General features: G+C 42.7%; 1 protein-coding gene across 2 annotated transcripts; it reads right to left on the reverse strand.

Annotated features, from left to right (window-relative positions):
• Positions 1–6,045: 6,045 nt before the first annotated feature.
• Positions 6,046–23,466, reverse strand: ap3m2 (adaptor related protein complex 3 subunit mu 2). 2 transcript variants are annotated; one of them, XM_079515662.1, is made up of 9 exons: positions 23,194–23,466; positions 21,133–21,417; positions 19,306–19,477; positions 18,344–18,481; positions 17,434–17,519; positions 16,993–17,126; positions 12,166–12,373; positions 11,313–11,457; positions 6,046–8,898 (listed from the first exon to the last, which is right to left on the reverse strand). In XM_079515662.1, exons 2-9 carry the CDS (start codon positions 21,403–21,405, stop codon positions 8,798–8,800), a joined length of 1,257 nt encoding a protein of 418 aa, XP_079371788.1. In that variant the 5' UTR covers positions 21,406–21,417; positions 23,194–23,466; the 3' UTR covers positions 6,046–8,797. The 2 variants fall into 2 exon arrangements, with proteins under 2 accessions (XP_079371788.1, XP_079371789.1); XM_079515663.1 differs by lacking the exon at positions 23,194–23,466 and adding an exon at positions 22,993–23,145.
• Positions 23,467–24,281: the final 815 nt, after the last annotated feature.

Below are 24,281 nucleotides of genomic sequence, written 5' to 3' on the forward strand. Positions count from 1 at the left end.
AAAGCCACGATCAGATATGTAAATGGCAATATGGCCAAAATATGGCAAATATAGTTAATGTGTTGGTAGCTTGGGGTCTACAATGGAAACAAGTGAGTCATCCTTGATGACTTTAAAAATCAGATACATTTGTACAAATTTATTTTAAGAATCACTGAAACAAACTGTCAATCTAAGTATGTAAGCATTAAGCAAACTAGTAACTTAAAAAAGTAACTATCTATCCTGAAATGTAGGGAGAAGCCTGTCAGGACTAGTCAGCTGAGGAATGCCTACAGTAGGGAGGGTCCAGACAGCGGCTGGAAGGCCTGTGTAGTTTCAAAGAGCCTGGATTAACTTCCCACACAAGTTGTTTATAACCTGGCCTGATGGAAATAGAATAGGTTTTGTTGTATAGTTTGCACAAAATAAATAATTAGTGAATCAATTAATTAATTGACAGACAGAGACAGACATTAGTAGTAAGTCACTCACCTCAAAGTCACTCTTCTTCCTCAGCTGGTCACACTTGCGCTGCTTACAGATCTGCTTGCCCGTCTTGCGGTTCACACAGTTTGTGCATGTGCCACAGTTCTCCTTACGCAGGCATGGGGTACACATGCCACATTTTGTCCTCTTCTTCTTGACACGATCTAATGTGTCAATAGGTGGCAGGGAAAACAGCCCAGCTTGGTGGTGTTCGGAGTCAATGTACTTGCTTAGTGGGGAAACCTTTGATGGTTCATCCACGGGTGGGGCACGAGGCCTTCCCCTTGGCCTGGGCATGGTGACAACTGTACAGCTCAATGGCCGTGCTAATCTCTACGGCTGGTTTAAGGTGGACTGAGATAATAACACCACACACGACAAGTCATTAAAGAAAAATAAATTTGTGAAGTGTGTTTTTGTGTGGAACGTCTGTTAAGTGCATTTAATCAGTCTTTTTTGTTTTAAAAACGTGTGTTACCATGAATTAACATGTCTGGCAAGAATTAGAATCTTGTGGCCACTGTGGGCCACTGGTGAAATGGTTAAGTGTCATGTCTGGTAGCTGTTCTATGGGACAGACATTAACATTAATCCATCTTGTTTCTTCTGTCACAGAGTGGCCTGATGAATCAGAGTTAAGTTGTCAATGCTGGTGTGGAACCTCTTCTTGAGCAACTCTGAGGGATGGATTCGGGGTCCACCACACCCAGAGAATGGCAGGAGTGAGGGAAGCCATGGCCCTGTCAGACTGGGCACAGCAACTGGAGGGCTGGGGAGATAAAAGTGTGGTGATGATGGTACTTTAAATATACCTGTACATCTAAACAGTCTTATACTATGAAATACGTACTTATAGCTTATTGCCTTAGTTGATTGAAAATCATATATCACATGGAAAGAGACACTATTTCTAGTGGATTTAGAAACACAGGACGACATTTTAATCTACTTGGATTTATTTTTACGTGGATCAGAATTTAGCTATGATTATTGTCAATATAATAAATGTAATCTAAAAAGTGGTTGAGTAACACTCTTTTGATTGTTTCTTTAGTTTTTATTTTGTAAAATTCACAATACATTTTCGATTAATATTTCCCGCTGTTCCTTGTTGGAAGTTGGAATCTTCAGAACGTTTCAACTGTGAAAAATAAAACACCATATAGGCCTACCTTATAGCCTAGGTCTGCTTCTATAATATTTTTGATGCATTGGACAGGATATAAAACTTTTTTGCAGTAACTATATCTAGAGCCATTCCAGTACTAGGCTATCTAAAGTGGGACAGACACACCATACAGAACTTTGCCAAAGAATATCCACTTGCCTAATGCCTATATGACGGAATATTAATAGCTTATTTTTGAGGGGCTCCTATATACAGGGACAGAGTTTAATGTTTGTTTAGTCGCTAACACAAACATGAAATGCCATTAACAATAAAGAGAGTTTAATGTTTGTTTTGTCTGTGTTTGTTTTACCTCACCATTACATCACCAAATCATAGCAACATGAGTTAGACTTTAATATATTACTGCCCCTCACTTCACACGGGTGTGATTGTTTTATGGCAAATGCTCGCTGTGCACCTGCACCTAAGACCTGCACCAAATCCAAAGACTTTTCCCACTGGGATGGAGAAAGTCACGTGATGCAGAATTGATACATTTAAATTAAATAGGCCTAGATAACGTAGGCTAGGCAGTAGGCACGCTTTATCTAACTTGAATTGATACAAATGTAACAAATTAGTTAAACACTCACATGGCTGTCTGTGGCTTGGCTTGTTTGCTGAGACATTCAAGATACAAGATACGAATTTGTTCACAACTATTTTAAACATGAAAGGGAAATAAATTGAGTTAATAGACTATGATGTCTGACTATCTAACAAATTGTATTATGTATATTACCTTGCGTAGTTGCGTTACAGTAGTAGACATCGAGCATGACCACTCAGGTTGAAGCTGAAAGCAGCCTACCGGTATAGTTGTACAGTTGAGATATGAGTAGCCTACACACCCACACACATGCCTGAGAGAGATAGGCTACATTTTAAAGTAGGCCTATATAGCATAATATTGCACAAATTGTAGGCTATTGGGCCTATCTATACATGCATGGACTAATTGTTTATCCCCCCAAATCATCAAGGTTAATCTGACCTTTGAGACAAATAGTCAATTGTTGCCAAATATGCAGTTACGGCTTTCTATTGGTTCCTGCTGATTACTAATTCACTAAATGCGAACGCTTAGATTTGAAATGTGAAATGCATAATAAAATAAAGCTTTTTTTTATGCAGAAAGATTCCAGAAAGGCACCGGCTTGGAATGAAGCCATATGCCACCCAGTAGCACGCGCTCTATCAACTTCCCATAAGCACATGGCTTATTCAGCAGTTTTTCCCCTTCATTCGCAGCAGCAGGCACTTTAACAGGCGGCAACTTGAAAGCACGCCGTCATGATGCAACAGAAAACCATGTCAGCACTGAGCAGCCCTATCGTTTTGTAGCCTGCCTGTCGTGTCGACATATTATGCGTGTCCGTTTTAACGGCGTCGGAAGTAGAGAAAAACAAACAAACAAACAAACAACCCCCGGGTTTTTCTAAACAGTCACTCCGGGGAGCCGGCCCGTGCATGATGATCAAAGGACCGGCCGAGAAAGAGACGCATAGTGGCTACATGCCATTAGATTTACATGAAGATAATAAGCTTCCTTATCTCTCCACGGTGGTCAGCAGCGGTGTTAAACAAAACAAATCTATTAGGCTACTAAGTGTGTGAGGTCATTTGACTAATTGACTTAGTGAGAAACTCGGCACTTTCACTGGTTCGAACGAATACACATTCAGCCAGCATTGGGCTAAAGGCTAACCTATTATTGATTTCCTAACCCCCTCCCCCTAATCACCTCAGTTCTAATCACCTCACTTGCATAAGTGGAAATAAATAATTGGCCTACGAGATAAATCAAGGATTAAGCAACAACATACCACGCGTGACGGGTCTTTAAATGCTGTGATGTTCCTCTTCAGCTTGATTAGAATCGTAACCATGTAGGCTCCTGGCTACATCCCAATGCAAGAAGACCAAAAAGAAAGTTACAATATTCAGAAAAAATAAAGAAACATTCGTACTATAAAAGATTATAAACCAAAAAACTTAAGTGCTAAAATAAAATTACTAGTGATATAGGCATAGTAGCCTAGTCCTACAACAAACTTAATTGTGAGGACAACAATAGCCTACTAATTCTTAGTGCGATTAACATAAACAAGAAAAACTTTTGGCAACTCCACTTAAACTATTTCTCTACGAGTTAAGAAAGTCGAAGAGATGACTAGTATAGGAGGAGTGAGGGAAACCAGAGAAAAAACGTTGTAGCAGGCTGCAGTGCGGAGACTGAGAGGTTAAAGTGATCACCAAATTACGGAGTGGAGTTCCAACACTGGAACAAGGGGTTAATGCTCCCAGTTTTAGATTCAGTTTGAAAGTTTGACCACACTGCTCACAACCTCTTCCTCAAAAGCGGACTAGAATGTTGCCAATGCCATCCATAGCACCACATGGGAATGCCACGCAGGGCCGGTCCTGAGCAATCTGGCGCCCCAAGCAGGATTTTTCGCGGCGCCCCCCCCCCCCCCTCCCCTCAAAAAATAAAAAAGTTTTTTTTTTTTTTTTTTTTTTTTACTCTGTCCCAAAAATTGAGGAGACACTGTGGAGGCACTGGGGGGACAGTGGGGACACTGTGGAGGCACTGTGGGTCCATTGGGGAGGCACTGTGGGGACACTGGGGAGGCTCTGTGGAGGCACTGGCGGGACACTGGCACTGGGGAGACACTGGGGAGGCACTGGGGGGGGCACTGGGGAGGCACTGGGGGGGGCACTGGGGGGACACGGTGCGGACAGAGTTGGGACAGAGTAAAAAAAAAAAAAAAAAAAAGTTTTATTTTATTTTTATTTTTGGCGCCCCTCCCCCATGGCGCTCGAAGCCGTTGCTTCGTCGGCCTGTAGGAAGAACCGGGCCTGCCACAATGCAATTCGTTCTTCAAATACAAATATATATTTTTGGTTTGAGATTGCAAATGAAGTTTAATTAAATGTTGGGCTTACAGATCTTATAGAAAATGAAAAAAAAAAAATCCTCTACAGAGCAGCTCCATGATGACATCACTACTGTCTAGTAAGTAGAGTAGTAAAGTCACTACTCACTACTGTTCAGCCAAGAGAGCAATCAGTTCTTCCTGGGGGCCATGACAAAACCCTTTTCAAATATTATGTTCAGAATTTGTGCATTTATGTGAGGAGGCTTAGTGGAAGAAAATATTGTAGCATCCCAGGCTGGGAGTGGAAGTCTTCCCAGTATGCCATGGGGAGTTGTCTGTATAGAGGGTATGCACATGCATAAAGTGAATGGCAAATCGAGTGGCAAAATGAGTGACAGTGAGTTTAATGTCGTTTATCGTCGTCTAATGCAATCAAATTCAAGGTTTCTGTTTGGATGTATGGGCTGTCAAGGCCAGAAAGTCGTTTATGTCAATAAACGACTTTCTGGCCTTGACAGCCCATACATCAGTAGACGTTCCTACATAGCTTCCAGGTTTGATGATGTAACGCGCATACCCTCTGTTTTATTGTTGTGTTATAAAGACGTTATTTGCTATGGGAATTGCTATATAATCTTTTTATATATATAATTTAATTTGTTGTATGTGTAATTTATTTTGGTGGCCATTATGGGCAATGGGGGAAACGGCAGGGAACACCGGCCTCCCTTTTATACCAAGTGAGTGAGTTGTCTTTGTGAGTTTGTGCTTAGTTACAAATAAAAAGGGTTCCATTAAAAAGTTGGCTACTCCTTCAGATCAGAAACCGACCAGTCGTTACAATATATTGTGTGTTCGGGACGGGTAGCTCAGTCGGTATAGCTCTCGCCTTTGGACCACAACTTCATGGGTTCGACTCAGCGTATGAGTAGCATGGCGTGGGTGCGGCAAGTCGTGCGAGAAGTACTTGGAGCTGATGGTAGGTGTGGTGCCCCACCTCAGCAATCCATCTCCCAGGGGTATAGCGCATTGTGGGACAAACTCCTGCGTGTTACCGGCTGATACCGACAATAAGCCACTCCTCCCGACCTACTTCTTCTGTCCGTCTGTAGTTTATGTATCTCTAGAACGCTGACGACCCGTGGGAGTGCAGTGCCCAGCCTCGAGTTGGTCATATGCGTTTGTCCAGAACCACCAATACGACCGATGTACACATTGCCCATATAGGCAAGGCATATTATCCGGTTGTCCAGAACCTCAGATCTGACTGCATGCCCATGAATTGCCCATATATGGGACAGACCGACTTCAAACTCTGCATGCATGTAGAGGACCTGAGGGCGTGATGCGCCAAGTGGGAAGTCGGTTGGATAAGAGGATCACCCAGAAATCTATTGAATCCACTGATGCCATCAATATACATGTCAGACTTTCCTTGATGTCACGTCAGACTGGCCTAGACTCAATATTTGGGCAAGCCCGACACTGAACTCCAAATACTGGAATAAAAGATACAGAAATAGTCAATGAATTTCCATAAATTATCTTTATCACCACTCAGATATAACACTTCAGATCTTGTTTTCTTTTCTTTATTCCTATTGTAAAACCTTTGGGACAACACTCAAACAAAAAGCTCTAAACAAAAAAATACCTGCCTTAAATGTAACAGGTTACATTGCCATTACACCATATGATGTAATAAGTCAGTGCATTTACATGCACATTGATATTCTATTACTTTAGCCATTTAGGTGACACTCTTCTGCAGTGGCTTGCTGTGACTGAGTGCACAGGTGGAAGTCAGTGTCTTGCCCCAAGACAATGGAACACAACACTTGGCTATAACAGGGACCTTACCTATTTGAGGATAGTCAGTATAAAGTATGATTTAATAGTTGAGTATTCCATGGTTATTCCAAGTATTGTTTCATAGTTAAATAGTTTTATTAAGAGTGAAACCATGAACAAGTGTATTTCATTGCCATGTTGATAAAGTGTCTAGAATATATTGTGCATGTAAATACATCAGACTGAAAGCAACATAACAGTTCAGTAGTCCAAGCCACAGCCCTGGCGTGTGGTTCTTCAGCAGTCAGATCACATTTCAGTTATCAATTGTCACTTCAAATAAATAACCATTTCAGTTAGTGAGATGAATAAAATAGATAGATGACATAATTAAACTCTTACAATAAATCAGAAAACAGTAGTGGAGATACAACTTCAGTAGTTTTGATAAGATTAGCAAAAGAAAAAAAAGAAAAGAAAAAAACACAACCCTGTCAGATCTCCCAACCCATTTTGGGTCTTGAGCCACTGGTTGGCAAACGATGCGAGTGTACTTTTCAAACAACTCAAATCTGGAATTTCACTTCAGGGCTGCCGTCTCCATTGGCCTGGTGCCAAACAATAAAAGGGAATGTTGGAAATAAACAAAGGAGTAATAGAAATTAAACAAAAAACAAAAAGAGAGGAATTGTACAAAAACTGAAAGACATAGGAGTTGGAAGGCCAGGACTACCACCGAAGCTCCACTGCAGCCATTGGGCGTCAGTCAGCGCCGCATCGTCAATGCAGGGAATGTTCCCTTTTTAATCAATGGGTGCTCCACTGCCAACGGTTGCGTTTGGACGGCGTCTGGACGGCGTCACCCATTCACCTTGGTGAATTTCTTTTACACCGTCCAAACGCAACATGCACTCAGTGGAGCCCCGGCCTTAGTAATCCAATTTCTCCCTCCAAGGAGAAGACAGTAGTTACTCTAAAATGACAAACTAGGATTGTTGTAAAGAAATGTAGGAATTTGCAAGAAAAACTGACATTGTCAAACTTTGAACCTCAAATTGCACATGATTTTTCTTTTCTTTTAATTGCATGACTGCCATTACCAGTTTAGAGCACTGAATAGTGACACAATCCACATTTAGCCAACACTACAGGTTCTCATAGTTTGAGGTCACTGAACAAAAACAAGTGCAATCCAAACTATTATTTTGTCCATTTACTTCCTCCCGAGTCTAAAAAAGGCCGAAAATCAAGTTGCTTTGCTTTTATTTGGCAACAGATGTTATCAGGAAAACCTTCCGTTACTGATATTCTGACCTAGTATTAGCCCAATACCAGACACCAGTTTACTTTTATCGTACATTCCTTCAGAAAAGGGGACTTCTTTACACTTTGTACTGCAATTGTATTCTGGACATGAAATGTAGCGAACCGTCAACTGAAGGATTATGATGATGACGGGAAGAAATAGTCACCAGCACACATCTGTCAGATCACAACTCAAATGGGAAACATAAGACCACAGGAAAGTTTAAGAAAGGTCACTTACACCACTTACAATGAAAATTAACACTATGAGAAAATGGCCTTCCTTATTTGTTTTAGAACTTGAAATTAAAATTGGACTAGACCATTCACAACCCAAAGGGCTCTGATTGGGTAAGCATGACTATTTAAAACACATTCCCTGCCATTGACGGAGATCTCCGTCGATTGAAATCCACCCGTTGTTTACCATTGACGGAATATTCTGTCAATTCATGTTTTATATTGATTAAGTTTGGTCCCAGTCGTATGCTACATATGATTAGCTCTGGATTGCTATGCGATCAGTAAACAGACAATGACCTGGGATCCAAGATGTCTGCACCCGTTGACTTGCATTTGTTTAGATTCTTTCAATGCTTTTATCTCAGATTCTATTCCCAGATTCCGATTCTAATCAAAACCAGCTTTATTCACGGCCGATAACTAAAATGTTGCTGATCACGGTTACAAAATGGTTATTTCGGGTGAATAATAAAAAAAAAGACAGAGAGAGACTTAACATAGAGGGCTTTTACTTCCGGTTCAAGACCTGGGGTAATCTTGGCCTTAAGCAAAAAGCTCAGAATGGAAATCGGCAGGGGCGAAATAATTAATCAATACGTGGCAGGGAATAAATGTTGTCCAGATTTGGGTCGGGTTAAAAAATATTATTGAAAAATATGGACCACTTTTTACGGAAATTTTTGTTTGGATCAGGTTTGCCTCAAATTTTCAAAACGGAAGCAAACTAATCTTGCTGTATATTTGACTTTTACTTTAATATTAGTTTTAATATGTGACTCCATTCATAACAGATAAGAGGGAGTGTGTGTGCACAAATCCTGAATTGTGTACATTGGGAATGTACCATTGCTTCCTGCTTTCTCTTCTGCTTTTCCCCCATCAAGGCACTCCCTTCGGTCAAGTAGTAGTAGTAGTCTGACAGCCACAGAGCAATGACACTCTATGTCCTGACCTGGAACTTGCCAGCCTTGGTCATGTACTTGATGCCCTTAAAAGGTTTGTACTTCTCTCCATACATATCCAACCGATTCACCTTCAGGCCTGTTAAAAGGAAGAGACACAAAAAAGTTTCATTTCCCAAGACAGATTTTGATGCAACTCCGTTATGTTCACAGGTGCAGTCTTTGTTGGAGCTGGCACCATCTAGTGGAAGATGTGTCACTTTGTTAGGTGGTGTCAGTTGAGACTGCCATGAGCTGATGGCAAGTGTAAATGTGCTTGTGTGTGCATGTGTGTGTCAGGGCTGGGGTCAATTCGTTTAACATTGATACAAGCAATAAAACAAAAGAAAGTGTAAGAGAGTGTGTGTGTGTGTGTGTGTGTGTGTGTGTGTGTGTGTTCCCCCCCCCATCCCCTCTCTATCCCACTTCTCTCCCCTCTCCCCTAACGAGGTCCTTCTCCTTGTTACCTCTAGTCGCCCCACCTCATGCTCTCTGGACCCGGTCCCATCCACTCTGTTGCAGTCTATTGCACCTGAACTTCTTCCCTTCTTAACCCACCTTATTAACACCTCTCTGACATCTGGCTACTTTCCCTCTACTTTCAAGACTGCCAGAGTCACCCCCCTCCTGAAGAAACCGACACTTGACCCCTCTGAGATCAAGAACTACAGACCGGTTTCCCTTCTATCCTTCCTATCTAAAACTCTCGAACGTGCTGTCTTTAAACAACTGTCCTCCTATCTCCACCAGAACAACCTCCTGGACTCCAACCAGTCTGGTTTCAAAGTGGGTCACTCGACAGAGACTGCCCTGCTGGCAGTGACGGAGTCGCTCCATGCCGCTAGAGCGAACTCTCTCTCCTCCGTCCTGATACTCCTGGACCTGTCTGCAGCGTTCGACACGGTGAACCATCAGATCCTCCTCTCCACCCTCGAGGGGATGGGTGTCTCAGGCTCTGCACTCTCCCTGTTTGCATCCTACCTGACGGGTCGCTCCTACCAGGTGATGCTGAGAGGGTCTGTGTCAGAACCACACAGGCTCACAACTGGGGTTCCCCAAGGCTCGGTTCTGGGTCCTCTTCTTTTCTCTCTCTACACTACATCTCTGGGTGCTGTCATCCACTCCCATGGCTTTTCCTACCACTGCTATGCCGATGACACCCAGCTGATCCTCTCATTCCCCCCCTCTGATACCCAAGTGGAGGCACGCATTGCTGCTTGTCTGGCTGACATCTCGGCGTGGATGTCGACAAACCACCTGAAGCTCAACCTGGACAAGACCGAGCTGATGTTCCTCCCGGGGAAGGGCTGTCCGCACCGAGACATGGCCATCACCATTGATAATGCTGTGGTGACCTCAACTCGGACTGCGAAAAATCTGGGTGTGACCCTGGACGATCAACTGACGTTCTCGGCAAACATCGCATCAGTGACAAGGTCCTGCAGATTCCTCCTCTACAACATCAGGAGGATTCGCCCCTTCCTCACGGAGAAGGCAGCCCAGGTGCTCATCCAGGCTCTCGTCATCTCCCGCCTGGACTACTGCAACTCCCTCCTTGCTGGTGCTCCGGCATCTGCCATCAGACCTCTGGAGCTTGTTCAGAAAGCTGCGGCTCGTCTGGTGTTCAACCGCCCCAAGTTCTCCCACACAACCATCCTTCTCCGTTCTCTACACTGGCTCCCCGTAGCGGCCCGCATCCAGTTCAAAACCCTGGTGTTAGCCTATAGGGCAGTGAAAGGAACAGCTCCTTCCTATCTCCGGGCTATGGTCGATGCCTACACCCCTGCCCGACCACTTCGGTCTGCCACCTCGGGGCGACTGATTGCCTCGTCACTCAAGGGTCCTTCTGGCCGATCCACACGGTCACGACTCTTTTCTGTTCTGGCCCCACAGTGGTGGAATGAACTCCCCACTGATGTTAGGACAGCAGAGTCACTGCCCATATTTCGCCGCAGGTTGAAAACCCACCTCTTCAGGAAACACTACCCTTCCTCTCTGCCTGACCTACTTGTTGTTAACTAGTTGTACGAACGCTTGTTTTCTATTGTTGTATTGTTTATTGGATCTTGTTTAGTCGATACACTTAATTGTTTTAGCTCATGCTCATTTGATTTAGCTATTTTGTCTCATCTGGTTAAGGAAATAGGTAGCTGATATATTGCACTTTTACCTTAGCGCTAGGTATACTCTTGGTTGCTTGTTTTTTTGCAGAAAATGCACTAAAAACTTCTGGTGATTAGTAGTTTTTGTTCCCTACCTATGTTGAATACACTTATTGTAAGTCGCTTTGGATAAAAGCGTCTGCTAAATGACTGTAATGTAATGTAATGTAATGTAATGTAATGTAATGTAATGTAATGTGTGTGTGTGTGTAAAAAAACACTATCACCTGATGAAGGCCGCCTGCGGTCGAAACGTTGTGTCTTATACTATGGTGTTTTAAATAAAAGAAAAACACCATTGGAGCAAACCTGTGTGCGGACTCTTCTCTTCACTGTGTGTGTGTGTGTGTACCTGAGAGGGCCATCTGCTGTATTTTGAACTGAATGTTGATGCTGGGATTCTCGTCTGGTTTGGAAGCTCCAGCCTGCAGACTCATGGTGCCCTTCAGGCTGGGCAGCTTCTGAGGGTTAATCTTCCCAACATCCCACGTCAACAACTGTGCAAAACACAAAACATTCTTTGGTGTCTATTTCAAACCCAAACCGCAAAACAGACTGTTCACAGCAAAATCCTTCTCAATCCATCTCAATAATAATAATAATAATGAATTTCATTTTTATAGCGCTTTTCCAAGTGCTCAAAGCGCTTTACAATGGTTCATTCATTCATACATTGGGAGGTGAAGCCAGCGTCCTCACTTCCCACATTCACACACCAATGGTGGCAAGCTAACACCGACCAACTCATTGGAGGCAATGTAGGGTTCAGTGTCTTGCCCAAGGACACTTCGACATGTGGACAGGAGGAGCCGGGATTCGAGCAATAGCCAAAAAGTTTTGATTAGTACTTAGTAGTACATATTGCACACACACGTGTTGATAGTGTGCCAGCCATTTACTACTACTCCATCATCACCTAGGAACAAACACTAAACAACACACACACACACACACACACACACACACACACACACACACACACACACACACACACACACACACACACACACACACACACACACACACACACACACACACACACACACACACACACACACACACACACACACACACACACACACACACACACACACACACAGTGTGCCAGCCATTTACTACTACTCCATCATCAAACATGAACATTCCCTCTGTCTCATAAACACAAATATGTTAACATACAGACACCCATGCTCCGTCATGACTACCTTGGTAACTGGGTCAAAGGTGAATGTTCCCTGGGTGGCGTTGAGGTTGGTGTTGAGGACCCCACGGGGCAGCTGGCTGGTGACCAACACAGACTCCACTGCCTTGCCCATGGTCTGCTTGGGGCCCAGCGTCAGGTCAAAGCGGCCCTGGGAGCTTCCCTCACGGAAGCTGATGTTGTGTTTAACGTAAACTGGGATGGCCACGAGACTGGGCGACAAAGAAGTTGTGGTGTATTATAATCATTATAATTAAAAAATATAAAAAATGGTTACCTTCATCTTCTGTAAAATACATTTCCTTTATATTTTCACTGCAATTAATTGTGATTGATAGAATTACAATGTCAAATTGAACCTATGGTGCTGCGAAATGGAAGGAAATTGAAATGGAATTTGAAGGATGCCAGATACAACATTTGAAGGATGCCAGATACAACATGTTGGCAGACAAGGAGCTATAAATTGGAGAAAGATCTGGATCCAATCACAAATTTTACAATTGAAATATGGAATACAAAATTCAAATTGGAAAAGGAAACAAAAATTCTGGCATATGATCCACGTTTCAAACCGGGAATCTATGACCAAGGATTTAAACGATGGGCAACATGGAAGGGTATTAGGCAGTATGTACGGTGATAGAGAAGGGGGAGAGGTTTTTTTTATACTTGCAAATGAGAGATTATTATGAAAAATAGATAAAACCCTGACTCAATGAATGAGGTTATTAGGATTATGGTTCATGCTTACGAAAAAAAGGGTAGAGTAATCTCAGCTCTTTACCAAGGTCTGATTGCAAGTAAAGAAACATCTACTCTATATTGGAGGACTGGTACAATACATGTAAAACACAGTGTACGGCCACAAGCTGTCTAGAACAGGGGTTCTCAACGTTTTTGGCTGGGGACCCCCGGAAATGCTTTGGCTATGTATCGCGACCCATGCCCCGCCCCACCTCCAATACAAACTGACTGCAAAAATAACCAATAATAGAGAAAATATATCATAAACTAGAAAAAGCGCCCTTCTTGGCACAGGTCTCCACCAGGAGGATAGGAGTGTGGCAAAATGTGGCAAAATGTTTAGGAGTAATATATACATGTTTGTGTGTGTGTGTGTGGGCCTGTTGTAGCGCCACCATGAGGCTGATTTGAAAACTGTCAAGTGGCATTTCTTCCTCAGTCTAGTGACAATATGCATGCACAGTTTCACCGCAATTGGACACTGCGTTGAGGAGTTGTGGCGATTTGTACAAAACGGGCTACTCCTGACAACTTTAGGAGCCAATCGTAGCCAATCAGGATGGATAATTATGAGAAATTACTATGGAGAGCATGTGTACCGATTTGCGTGAAATTTGGATAAAATCTGAAGGAGTAATATTAGAAAATGTGTTTTACATGTCGGCCTCCTGGTGGCGCTATAAAGAGCAGATGTGAAAAATTCCAGGCAAAGGTTTTTCCTTGGCCTCTAGGGAGTGTGTATACAAGGTTTTACACAGATCGTTGCAGTTATAGGTAAAAACACAAATCGGCCAGTTATAGCGCCACCATGAGGCTGAGTTGAAAATATTCAAGTGGCATTTCTTCCTCGGCCTAGTGGTATTGTGCGTGCACAATTTCACGGAAATCACACGATGTGTTCATGATTTGCAGCATTTTGTTTGAAACTGAGCACACCTGCGAACTTTTGAAGCCAATCTTAGCCAATCAGGATGGAGTCTGAAAAATCTGAAAGACCCGTTTCGTTGAATGGCTCTAGAGAGACTGTGTTACCAATTTGCGTGATGTTTGGACAAAATCTGTAGGTGTACTGTCAAAACATTTGTTTTGCACAAAGCGGCCTCCTGGTGGCGCTATAACAGGCCAATGTGAAAACTTTCAGGGAGTGTGTGTGCAGAGTATGGCTGCGATCAAGCCAACGGTGCCAGAGATTAGCTGTTCACAGACGGACGGACACACGGATGGAGTGCAAAACATACTCTCTCCCCATGCCTTCGGTGGAGACAATTAATAGAGGGTATGCGCGTGACATCATCATCATCAAACCCGGAAGTTATGCGGGAACGCCTACTGAGTGGCAAAAACTACTTTCTGGCCTTGACAGCACATGCATTAATGTGTTAAACTCACTTTGCCTGTTGCTTTGCCACTCACTTTAAGCATGCACATACCCTCTATACTGAAACCAGATATAAGCATTAAGGAAAGTTTGTGCATGTACTATGTGTACTATGTAACATTTTCATTTCCATTTGCCAGCCATTCAGTTGCAATATTTTATTTATTTATTTTTTAATAATTTGGGGACCCCCCCAAAATAATTTGGCGGTCCCCCGAGGGGTCGCAATCCATGGGTTGAGAACCCCTGGTCTAGAACATGGAGAGCAGAACCTCCAGTTTGTGAGCAGTGGCTGGACATTGTGGAGGAGATATTTGTAATGGAGAAACTAACTCATACCTTGAGATTACAAGAGGATCTATTCATCGCAAAATGGGAGAAATGGAACGAATATAGAATTGGGTTCTATATCCAGTACATTTCTCCCATGAACATTATTAATGAATGGACTGGACTATGTTGCTTGATATTGTTATGTATGAACCCTTGCTCTGTGATAAACTGCAAATATAGGCATATACAATTATTTTAAGTAAAACAATTGGCATCACTTTCTCACTTTTTCTCAAGTAAGAAGTAGGCCACTGCCAAGAAAACCATTATAAAACTGCACCTGTGAGAAAGCGCCTCTGTGTGTGTGCGTACTGTATGTGTCTCTAGGCACACATGACATAAGAGTGAGAGAAAGAAACATGGGCAGGTCAGGCATCTATCACAAACATAATACAAGTTTATCTGTTATAATATGTTTAACTAACTGTGACATGAAGTCTGGTGGTTCACTGTGAATCTGGCAGCAGCAGTCAGAGGATCTATACATTTACACAGACTTTGTCTATGAGTGGTGGAGCACAAAGAGACTCTTTACCCTCATTTACACGGATGTAACTTTGTCTATGAGTGGTGGAGCCACTCTTTACCCTCAAAATATTAAGTTGGGCGTCTTTGCGCAATTTCATGTGGGCCATGTGGACCGCCTCCAGCCATCAGTTCTGTTCATAACTCACCATTTGTTTTGTAACTACAAGTTGCAGTTAAACCATTGCTTCACAAAACAAGTTGTTAATAAGTTGCATACTGCATATCCAGATCCCATATGCAGCTATAGTCTATATCTATACATTATATTTGCGTGCCTTCGGGGGCTAAAATGAGAAATTGAAGTTCACTTACAAATAATTAACATTCCCACATGGTTAAACTGTGGGGCTTACAAGCATTGATAGGCTACTGTACATTCACGTCATGAATATAAATCATTTGAGAAATCATAGAAAAAAGTGCAAAGAGCCTATGAGGCACACGTCATCAAACTACAACATCGCCGCAGTGTGCTTCTGAACGCACATACTATAAAAGCAACCAATGACAGGCTGCAGCCATATCTAAAGCTATAATGATTATAACATTGGCATGTTGGTCAGTTAATCATGTGCATGAAGATTAGGCTACTCACTCACCATGTCAGTTGCCCCAACGTCCAAATAACTCCATTTATTATCATCATTTCCAGTTGTTAACGTTCCCGAGTTCTTAATTAGTTGTAATTTGGAGATTGAAAGCTCTGGCTACTATAGGCTTGGACAAACCACTGAGCAGGATATATGTGGTTGCGCAGAAACAAACCCTTCAGATATTTGTTTCTTCGCGATGCATTTATGTGAGAATCATTTTAAAAGTGGAATATAGTAATGTAATAAATAAGTAGTAGTAAGTCAGAGAGGCTTATTGCCGGTATCAGCCAGGGTGCAGGAGTCTATCCCTACTTTCAATGCGCTAGACCTCTGGGAGATGGATTGCTGAGGTGGAGTGCAACACCTACCGTCCTTCCAGTACTTAGTGCACAACTTCAAGCCGTGCTACTCATACGCTGAGATGGCAGTGCCCGGGATCGAACCCATGACCTTGCGGTCAAAAGGCAAGTGCTCTACCGACTGAGCTATCTGAACAATGTAATAAATATGTGACATTACATGCATGCGAGTTGAGTCTTTGTCGTTCTGGGTGGTGGGGAGGCGGGCAACTGGCCCACCCTAAAGTGGGGGAGCCCATGCTGCCATTGGCTCCATTGGCTAGGCGCTACTGCTACATACATCATACACCAGTGACCTCTGTCCTGGTCTCCAAGAAAAGTTCACTATAAAACTACATAGCAACCAATTTACAATTTGGCTAACGGGCACATATTCTCTCTCTAGGTCGTCCTCAGACGAGCCCTCCATCGTTGCTTCAAGTCATCCCGTTTCTCCATACATCTGGCCAGCTCATTGGTGCTTTGCGCTCCTGCATCTTTCTTGAGTACATCCACTTATGTTAATGTGGGACGTCCCGTGTGTTAGTTCCCACAGCACTAATTTGGCTGGCAGCTCTTGGTGTCTTTGGCAGTGTCTAGTGTCATTCTCCTCAATATTAGCCGCATATTACTAGTGTACATTATGTTGAGTGTGTGCTTCATTTTGTTTAGTGGTGCTGTTGTAACTACCGGTGATGCTCCAGGCACAATGTAATACACAGTACACATGGGTGGAGACGGCATAAAGGCAACAAGGGAGGGGACAGAATGATGGATGATGTCAGTTTGTGTAAGAAGGTGTGTGGACTGTACGAGTGGTAGGCTACTGTGGGTGCTGACCACACCATATCGACAACACTTAATTCACAAAGAGGCAGTAGTGGATTATTTGAAAAAGGAGTTAACAGACTCACTTCTGTGAGCTGACATGATAGGACAGCAGCCTGAAGTTTCCATCAGGAGGGATGAAGGACAGGATCCTCTCTGACTCCCAACGCTTGAACCGTACACAGGGGTGGAAACTGACATCATCCAGCAGTCGAGGATTCTGGGAGATGAAAGGAATAGAAGATCATAATGGGCGTAAGAGGAAGGGTTGATATATCACACACACACACACACACACACACACACACACACACACACACACACACACACACACACACACACACACACACACACACACACACACACACACACACACACACACACACACACACACACACACACACACACACACACACACACACACACACACAAGATAAACAACTTTTAATGTAATTAATCAGTCAAATTATTCACATTTCTGACACCTGTATATTGATGCCACATTGGATGGAGGTCACTGAGCTCACCATAAATGAGAGGGTGAGGTCTGGCATTCCTGTCAGCTTAACACAAGCATCAATCACTCCCTGGATCTCTGCTGTGATGGTGGAGCCTGACATTGGAGAGGCAGGGAAATCATGTGAGAAATTATATGAAATGAATACTTCATGCTATTACCTCAAGCCCTGAATAATGTAGATTTTTTTGTTGCATTCCTTTATGGTGAATGAAGAGTTCTACATCATCAGTACTTACAAAACACAGGATTTCTACTCAAACTTAACCATTTAAAATACTTCCAGTGTAAACAGCACGCAACAAGGAGCACACATGACCTCAAGTTTTGTGAACTCAGCTTGTGTTGAACCCGTTTTGCTGTTCTAAATCTTGGACCCCTATCGTCTTTAATTCATTAAGCATTTCTTCATCCACGGAGAAGGAATGTGACAAAAACAAGAATTATCCACGGATTGATAGAAAATAGTCATTTTGGGGGTGAAGTATTCCTTCAACCACAATTACTTCTACTGCTGCTAACAATATTTCTGATATTTCTGTTGTTGCTACTACTGCGTCTGCTACTATTGTTACTGCTACTACTACTAATACTATTATTAATGCTACATGGTAGAGAAATGCTAAAAGTAACCAATATCGTAACAGTATCCTGTAATAGTAATGTAATATTAACCACAATGGAAACAAGTCCCCAGAACTTTGTTGTTACCCTTTTAGCCGTAATGTCTGACTGTACTTCATGCGGTTTAATTTCTTCTTCTTTTTTTCCATTCATATTTGTATTAGAAGTTAGGCACAGAATATTCACATCTGCATGACTGCATATATCAACTTATTCAGGTGTACATGGAATGATAACTTCCTTAATTGTTTTCAATTACATTTCTGACTAATAAAGTATTCATTCAATCAATGTACCTGACTTATCAATGATGCAATCAATCTCCTCTACTACGTCAAAGTACGCCTCATTGTTGGTGTATTTCACACCGGTCCGTCGCCATGGCACCACTGACAACTGGCCTGTGGGCAGCTGTTCTCCTACATTTGTACTGCCTGTAAAACAAACAAGAACATGCATTTACTCTACTATGGCTGTTCTTTGTGCCACTTCCCACAATCTATTACAGGCCAGATGCCCCACCTGGGATGACTGTCATAATTTTGATGTCCACAAATTGGGGGGGAGAGGGGACACTGTTTACCGTTTGGTGCATTTGTTTAATTGTCTACTCTACTAGTTAAACAGTATACACGTTATATTGTGTATATTTACCTGGCTTTCAAATATTGAAAAGTTATTTTATTTTTTAAATGTATTGTATAGCTCTACTTTCTTGATCAAGTCTTTATATATATTGTGTTCGTAATCTTCTTTTAATAAAACTTAATAAATCATTATCGAAATGTGTTTGATTCATTCTGGACTATAAGCCTCTGTGGCCTGTAGAGATACAGTACATGTTAAGTTTCAGTGGCCAGTGATGGGGTAAACGCCATGCACACCAAGCACTATGAATATAACAATAACTATATCCTTCACCGTTGTCTTTGTTATAGTTGTGGTGTGGACTCCACCATCCACTTGAGTTAGAACAATTGTTCAGATGATATCTTTATACATTACGGTTTTAATGACTATGGCCCCGAAGTCTGCATCTGTATACATGTGCCCCATAAGAACCTTGTCATCTGTGCCTCCTCTATGTTGTCTCCCTCAGTAAAAACACATTCAGACAGCAGAGTAGGAAGTGGTGAAGTCACTGGGGAGAAGGCACTGGCAGGATCTGACCCAAAACCGGCTGAAGATATGAGAAAGTCTGCACTCTGCCAATATGTGAAAGTCCAGCTATTATGGGAAAAAAAGGAATTCCCATTACCTGTAATGGTGTTGACCATTGTGCGGAGGATGGTTGGAGGTTTGATGAGTTCTTTGAGAATGTTGGACTCAGTGGCCAACGGAAAGCCATTATCCAGCATCTCCTCCAGCAGCTCATATACCACCACAACATTGTCCTTAATGGCAGCCTCTGTGCACACTCCAAAATAGTCCTAATAACAAACAATTCACAATTTAGGCCTTTAGCAGACGCTCTTGATCCAGAGAGACTTACAGTAAAGCAAGAACAACACATGGTACTACATCAAATTATTAAATACATAGAAATAGTCAACAAGGATCATACTGTAAGTAAGCTAATTTAATTACCTAACATCCGTCTAACAATTCTGTACAAGAATGAAACTATAAGTATAAACTTTAGAATGTTATATCTACACAGTACATAATATTCGAAACCAGTAAGAAGCCTGACGGCGCGCTTCTCTCGTGCACGCATCCACCTGGATGACAGCAGACTGCTGGGCGAGTGCTGGCGCTTTGGAATGGGGGGTCAGATCAACATATCTGCCTGGGTGACAGCAGACTGCTGGGCAAGCGCTGGCACTTTGGCATGGGGGGGTAATATCTTAATTTTCGGGCCTGTTAAGAACTCTAGTTTTCGCCGGCTGCACTAATAACTTTGGGGCAGGCCTGTCTAGAGTTTAAATGGACTGGTATCAGTCAAAAGGGAGACATCGAAGAGGAAGGATGGATGGGGAAGGATCAACATATGGAATGTGAGGTCAGCTCCATATATGGAGATGTATGGGTTTGAGGTCAGATGTAGAGTTGCTGGCCAATATTGATGACATCAGGGATCTACCGTAATTTCCGGACTATAAAGCGCACCTGAATATAAACCGCACCAGCTAAATTCAGGGAAAAAAACAAATGTGTACATATACATTATACAAGCTGCACTGGACTATAAACCACAGGTGGCCATAGAGATAGATTTAGAAGGTCCCCTAGCTGTAGCTGTAAAAATCCATAGATTAGCCGCACCGTTGTATAGGCCGCAGGGTTCATGCATGGGGAAAAGTAGCGGCTTATAGTCCGGAAATTACGGTATTCTCCATATATGGGCTTAATATTGATGACATCCGGGATCTCCATCCCTGATGATGTCCCGTGGAGCACGTGACCCACGATGACCCTGATGTCATTGTCACGTGCTCTCTCACCTCGACCACCATTATATGGTGCCCGACACACCAACTGACGGGAAATGTGCAATTCCATAGTTAACTGCAACCTTTGGTCGCAATTACATAATTTTAGCCTTTGCATACGCGTGCAAGGCAAACACAAGGAATGAATGAAGGACTCATGAAGAGTCTAATCACTCAAGTTAAAGACTAAAATTGTTTAATTACTAGCTCTGGAGAACACAAAACAAGAATGACACACAACTGCCAGGTGAAACAAGTGCTCTCCGTTGTGCATCTGTCCCCCTTTTTATTATTATTATTTATATTATTATTATTATATTTTTGTAATGTGTATGTTTCTGTGTCACAACCTTGCGGCCGTTGTTTGCGTTCGTTTCTGACGTTCTGTTTGTGGTTCAATCACTGTGTTTTGTTGTGGCTTTCCTGCTGGCTGTCCAGTTAGCTCATAACATTAGCAGATGTTGGCTGTGCATGTTGCATGCAGTGTGCCTGTGTGGGTGCAGACTTCCACGGTGCGTGGCTTAGGCAACGTTTCAGAGTATACCATTGGCTTAGGGGCAGCCAATCATAACTTGGTCGCTAAACCCACAGCAGAGGTTGTAGGCCAGGCTTCACCTGGCAAAAATTAAGACTGAATTTGAGGGTAAATTTACCTGGAACGTGTCGACAACCCTGTGGAGGAACTCGATGACGAAGAGCGGTGGGACTTCACTCTGAATGACGGCCACAAAGTAGATACGGTGGCGGAGCACATTTATGAGGTAGTGATGCGGTGTCGAGATCACCGGCGACACGTTCTCTGGCTCAGTGGCACGCTCCTGGGCCTCGAAGAAGTAGTCGCACACAGATCGGCTGACAACACTCTTCCAGTGTTTCTCCAGGAAGATATCACCGGAGGCATTGACCAAGAACAGGCTGTGGATCATTTTGGCTAGAGGCTGAGAGATGGAAGCCATTAAGAAATTCCATTAGCCACCATGGAAACGATTTACATTTTACAGATAGTCAGTGGAAGACCAATACAAGATGTGTTGAATCAGTGTCAAGCCGCACTGTAATTTAAGATCACAGGTTGAGTGGACAAAATAACAATGTCATTGCCATGATGTAATAAAGGCATGGTCACACATCACAAGCTTCAGCCTACCGTTCCGTACTATGGGAGCAAAAGAGCTTGGCGTTCCAACATTGGTGAACTTAGTTTGACTAGGTGTCAAACTGTCAACCAACAGGAAAGAAAGCTTAGGGGTTGACCTCACTTTTGACACAGGTATTCAGCTATCAGCTTATAGCCGGGGAGCCAGTCACCCAAAATTTGAGAGGACCTGTAATGTCATGCCGTACTTTTTATTTGTGTTTTTCTATTAATTTGGTCATTAAGGTCCACAGAATGAGAGGTCTGCTCTGCCGGAAACATCGCGAAAAGAAGTTATGGACATTTTTGTATACCACACCAGAGACTACTCTATTCCTTTTGGGCCTGTGGCCCCTCGACTATTATAGTTTTCTTTCATTGAGCCAACCACTTCAATGGGAAATTTGCACATTTGATGCCTTGGCTTTCGGTACAAGTTTCTTGTGCATATGTGTGACAGCAACCACACCCATTGGTGGATTGACTGAGGTTTTTATTGACAAAAAAAATGCATCTCAACATTGTGTTTGTACATAGCCGTCAAAAGGATAAAGCAGCACACACACACACACACACACACACACACACACACACACACACACACACACACACACACACACACACACACACACACACACACACACACACACACACACACACACACACACACACACACACAATTCCCCATTGTTGAGAAACCCTAGGCTGATTGTGTAGTTTGTTTTCAGGTTAAAAAAACTACAGCATTTGAGTCTACAGCAGAGAAGGCAAAGAGCAGATTCTAGACATGGCAGGCAAATAAGCGTTTATTATAGATTTAGGTGTTCTCAGAGGGTGTACGGTATACTAATGTGCACACGTCACTCAGTCACAACCATTATTAATTTGATGTGTTTCTCACATTATGGTATCTTGCAGACTGGCTTTCCTTCCTTTCCTTTTGCCAGGATACAGTACAAAATCAGCCAAGGGCTTTTTTTCCCCGAAAAAGCACTCACGCATTCCAAGATGCTATCACAGATAAAAAGAATGATGAAGTGAAGTCCCTTCTTCACTCACATGATGCTCCAGCTCCACTATGGTTATATAGTGGTGGCTCATATGAGAAGGGAGGCAGATCGTTCTTTTTCAATTGCATGTTTTGTCAAATAGACATATGGGCTAATATACGATGTAATAGCATTAAACTAGTAGCAAGTAAGTTGTGGGTTGGAGGAAGCAGGGGAAGGTGATACCGGAGTATTCATTAAACATGCGACACACACAGGCACACAGCTATCGGGTGTCTCTAGTGAATTGCTACCAGCTGCTTCATACATGGCATACAAAATGAACATAAATATTAGTTAACTGTCTGCTACCTAGCTAAATTACTTACAAGGCCATATTAGAAGCCATCATCTCAGAATATAAACATCCATCCTGTGTTCAAATCCCTCCTCCTCCCTCAGTCTTGTGACAGCGGAAAAGCTCCCGTGATACGGCCAATGATGGGAAATAGTAATCGTCGTCAACAACGACACTACAGTTCTTTTAACAGCTCGCAACGTATTTAGTTATTAAAATACCAATTACTCACCGTAGACTCAATTTACGTTTTTGTCTCGCCTTTCGCCTTTTCTGAATGAAAGATTAGAGGCCGTCGTTCCTTCCCCGTTAGGTGGAGCTAACTTCGCGTCACCAGGCTTTCCGCAGTACTTGTGGAAAGCCCGGTTTCCATTTACTGCTCAGTGCTCTGGTCCGGTCTGTAACCCTTTACTGTATCCGGTCATTTGAACACTTACACACACATGCACGCACGCACCGTTTCCGCACTTCGAGCCAGACCGGATCAGCAACCTGCAAAGCGAATCAATCCCAGTCTAGATGGAACTAAATCCTGTTGGGAACTATACTCTATGGTTGGGAACCTTGACAACAGAGACGACCAATCAGATACTGGAAGTGGAAGAAATTACGCCCATTAAAAAGAGCTATTGGTCGACGATGCGGAAGTGGGTCAGTCTTTGACCTTTATTTTTTGCTCTCGACTGGGCTGTGATTGGACAGTATCCAGTAAACACCGCTAGACTGCCTGTCGATTGGCCGAACGATAACGTTGGTCTGACATTTTGTATCCAGTATCAGATTTCATCTTGCAGATGATACAAAAGAACACCGATCAGATGGTAACCAATACCATCCATCACCACTTTTCATGTCAAGGCCCTCAAGGGCTGTAAAAAGATAGCCTGAAGGAGGTTGAATAGACCGAAACGTTCAGTGTTTTCCATTAAACTTTTCAACTGCATTTGAAGACGGGAGTGCATGAGATTTCCCCCCCCCTTTTCATGTCAAGGACCCCACATTTATATTTGGGGTCCTTGACATGAAAAGGTTTGATTTGCAAAATATTTTGATATGAGCTTGTACATGCTATTTTTGAATAGCATAAAAAAATAATGAGCCTGCAAGTGACATTCCTTTGTAAAAATAAATAAATAGCTCTAGTCCATCAGAAATACATTTTCACAATTGGAGTAGAAAGGTTCTCAATCCTGATTGAATGAAATTAACTAATTACTAACTAAATTAACTTAATTACTAACTGATATGTCCCAACAGAAAAAAATATTCTAAAGAGCTAGGCTCATCATTTTGAGATGTGAGGTAAATTCATGTTTAAAT

This window comes from Electrona antarctica, assembly GCF_951216825.1.
Source record: "Electrona antarctica genome assembly, chromosome: 12".
NCBI lineage: Eukaryota > Metazoa > Chordata > Actinopteri > Myctophiformes > Myctophidae > Electrona > Electrona antarctica.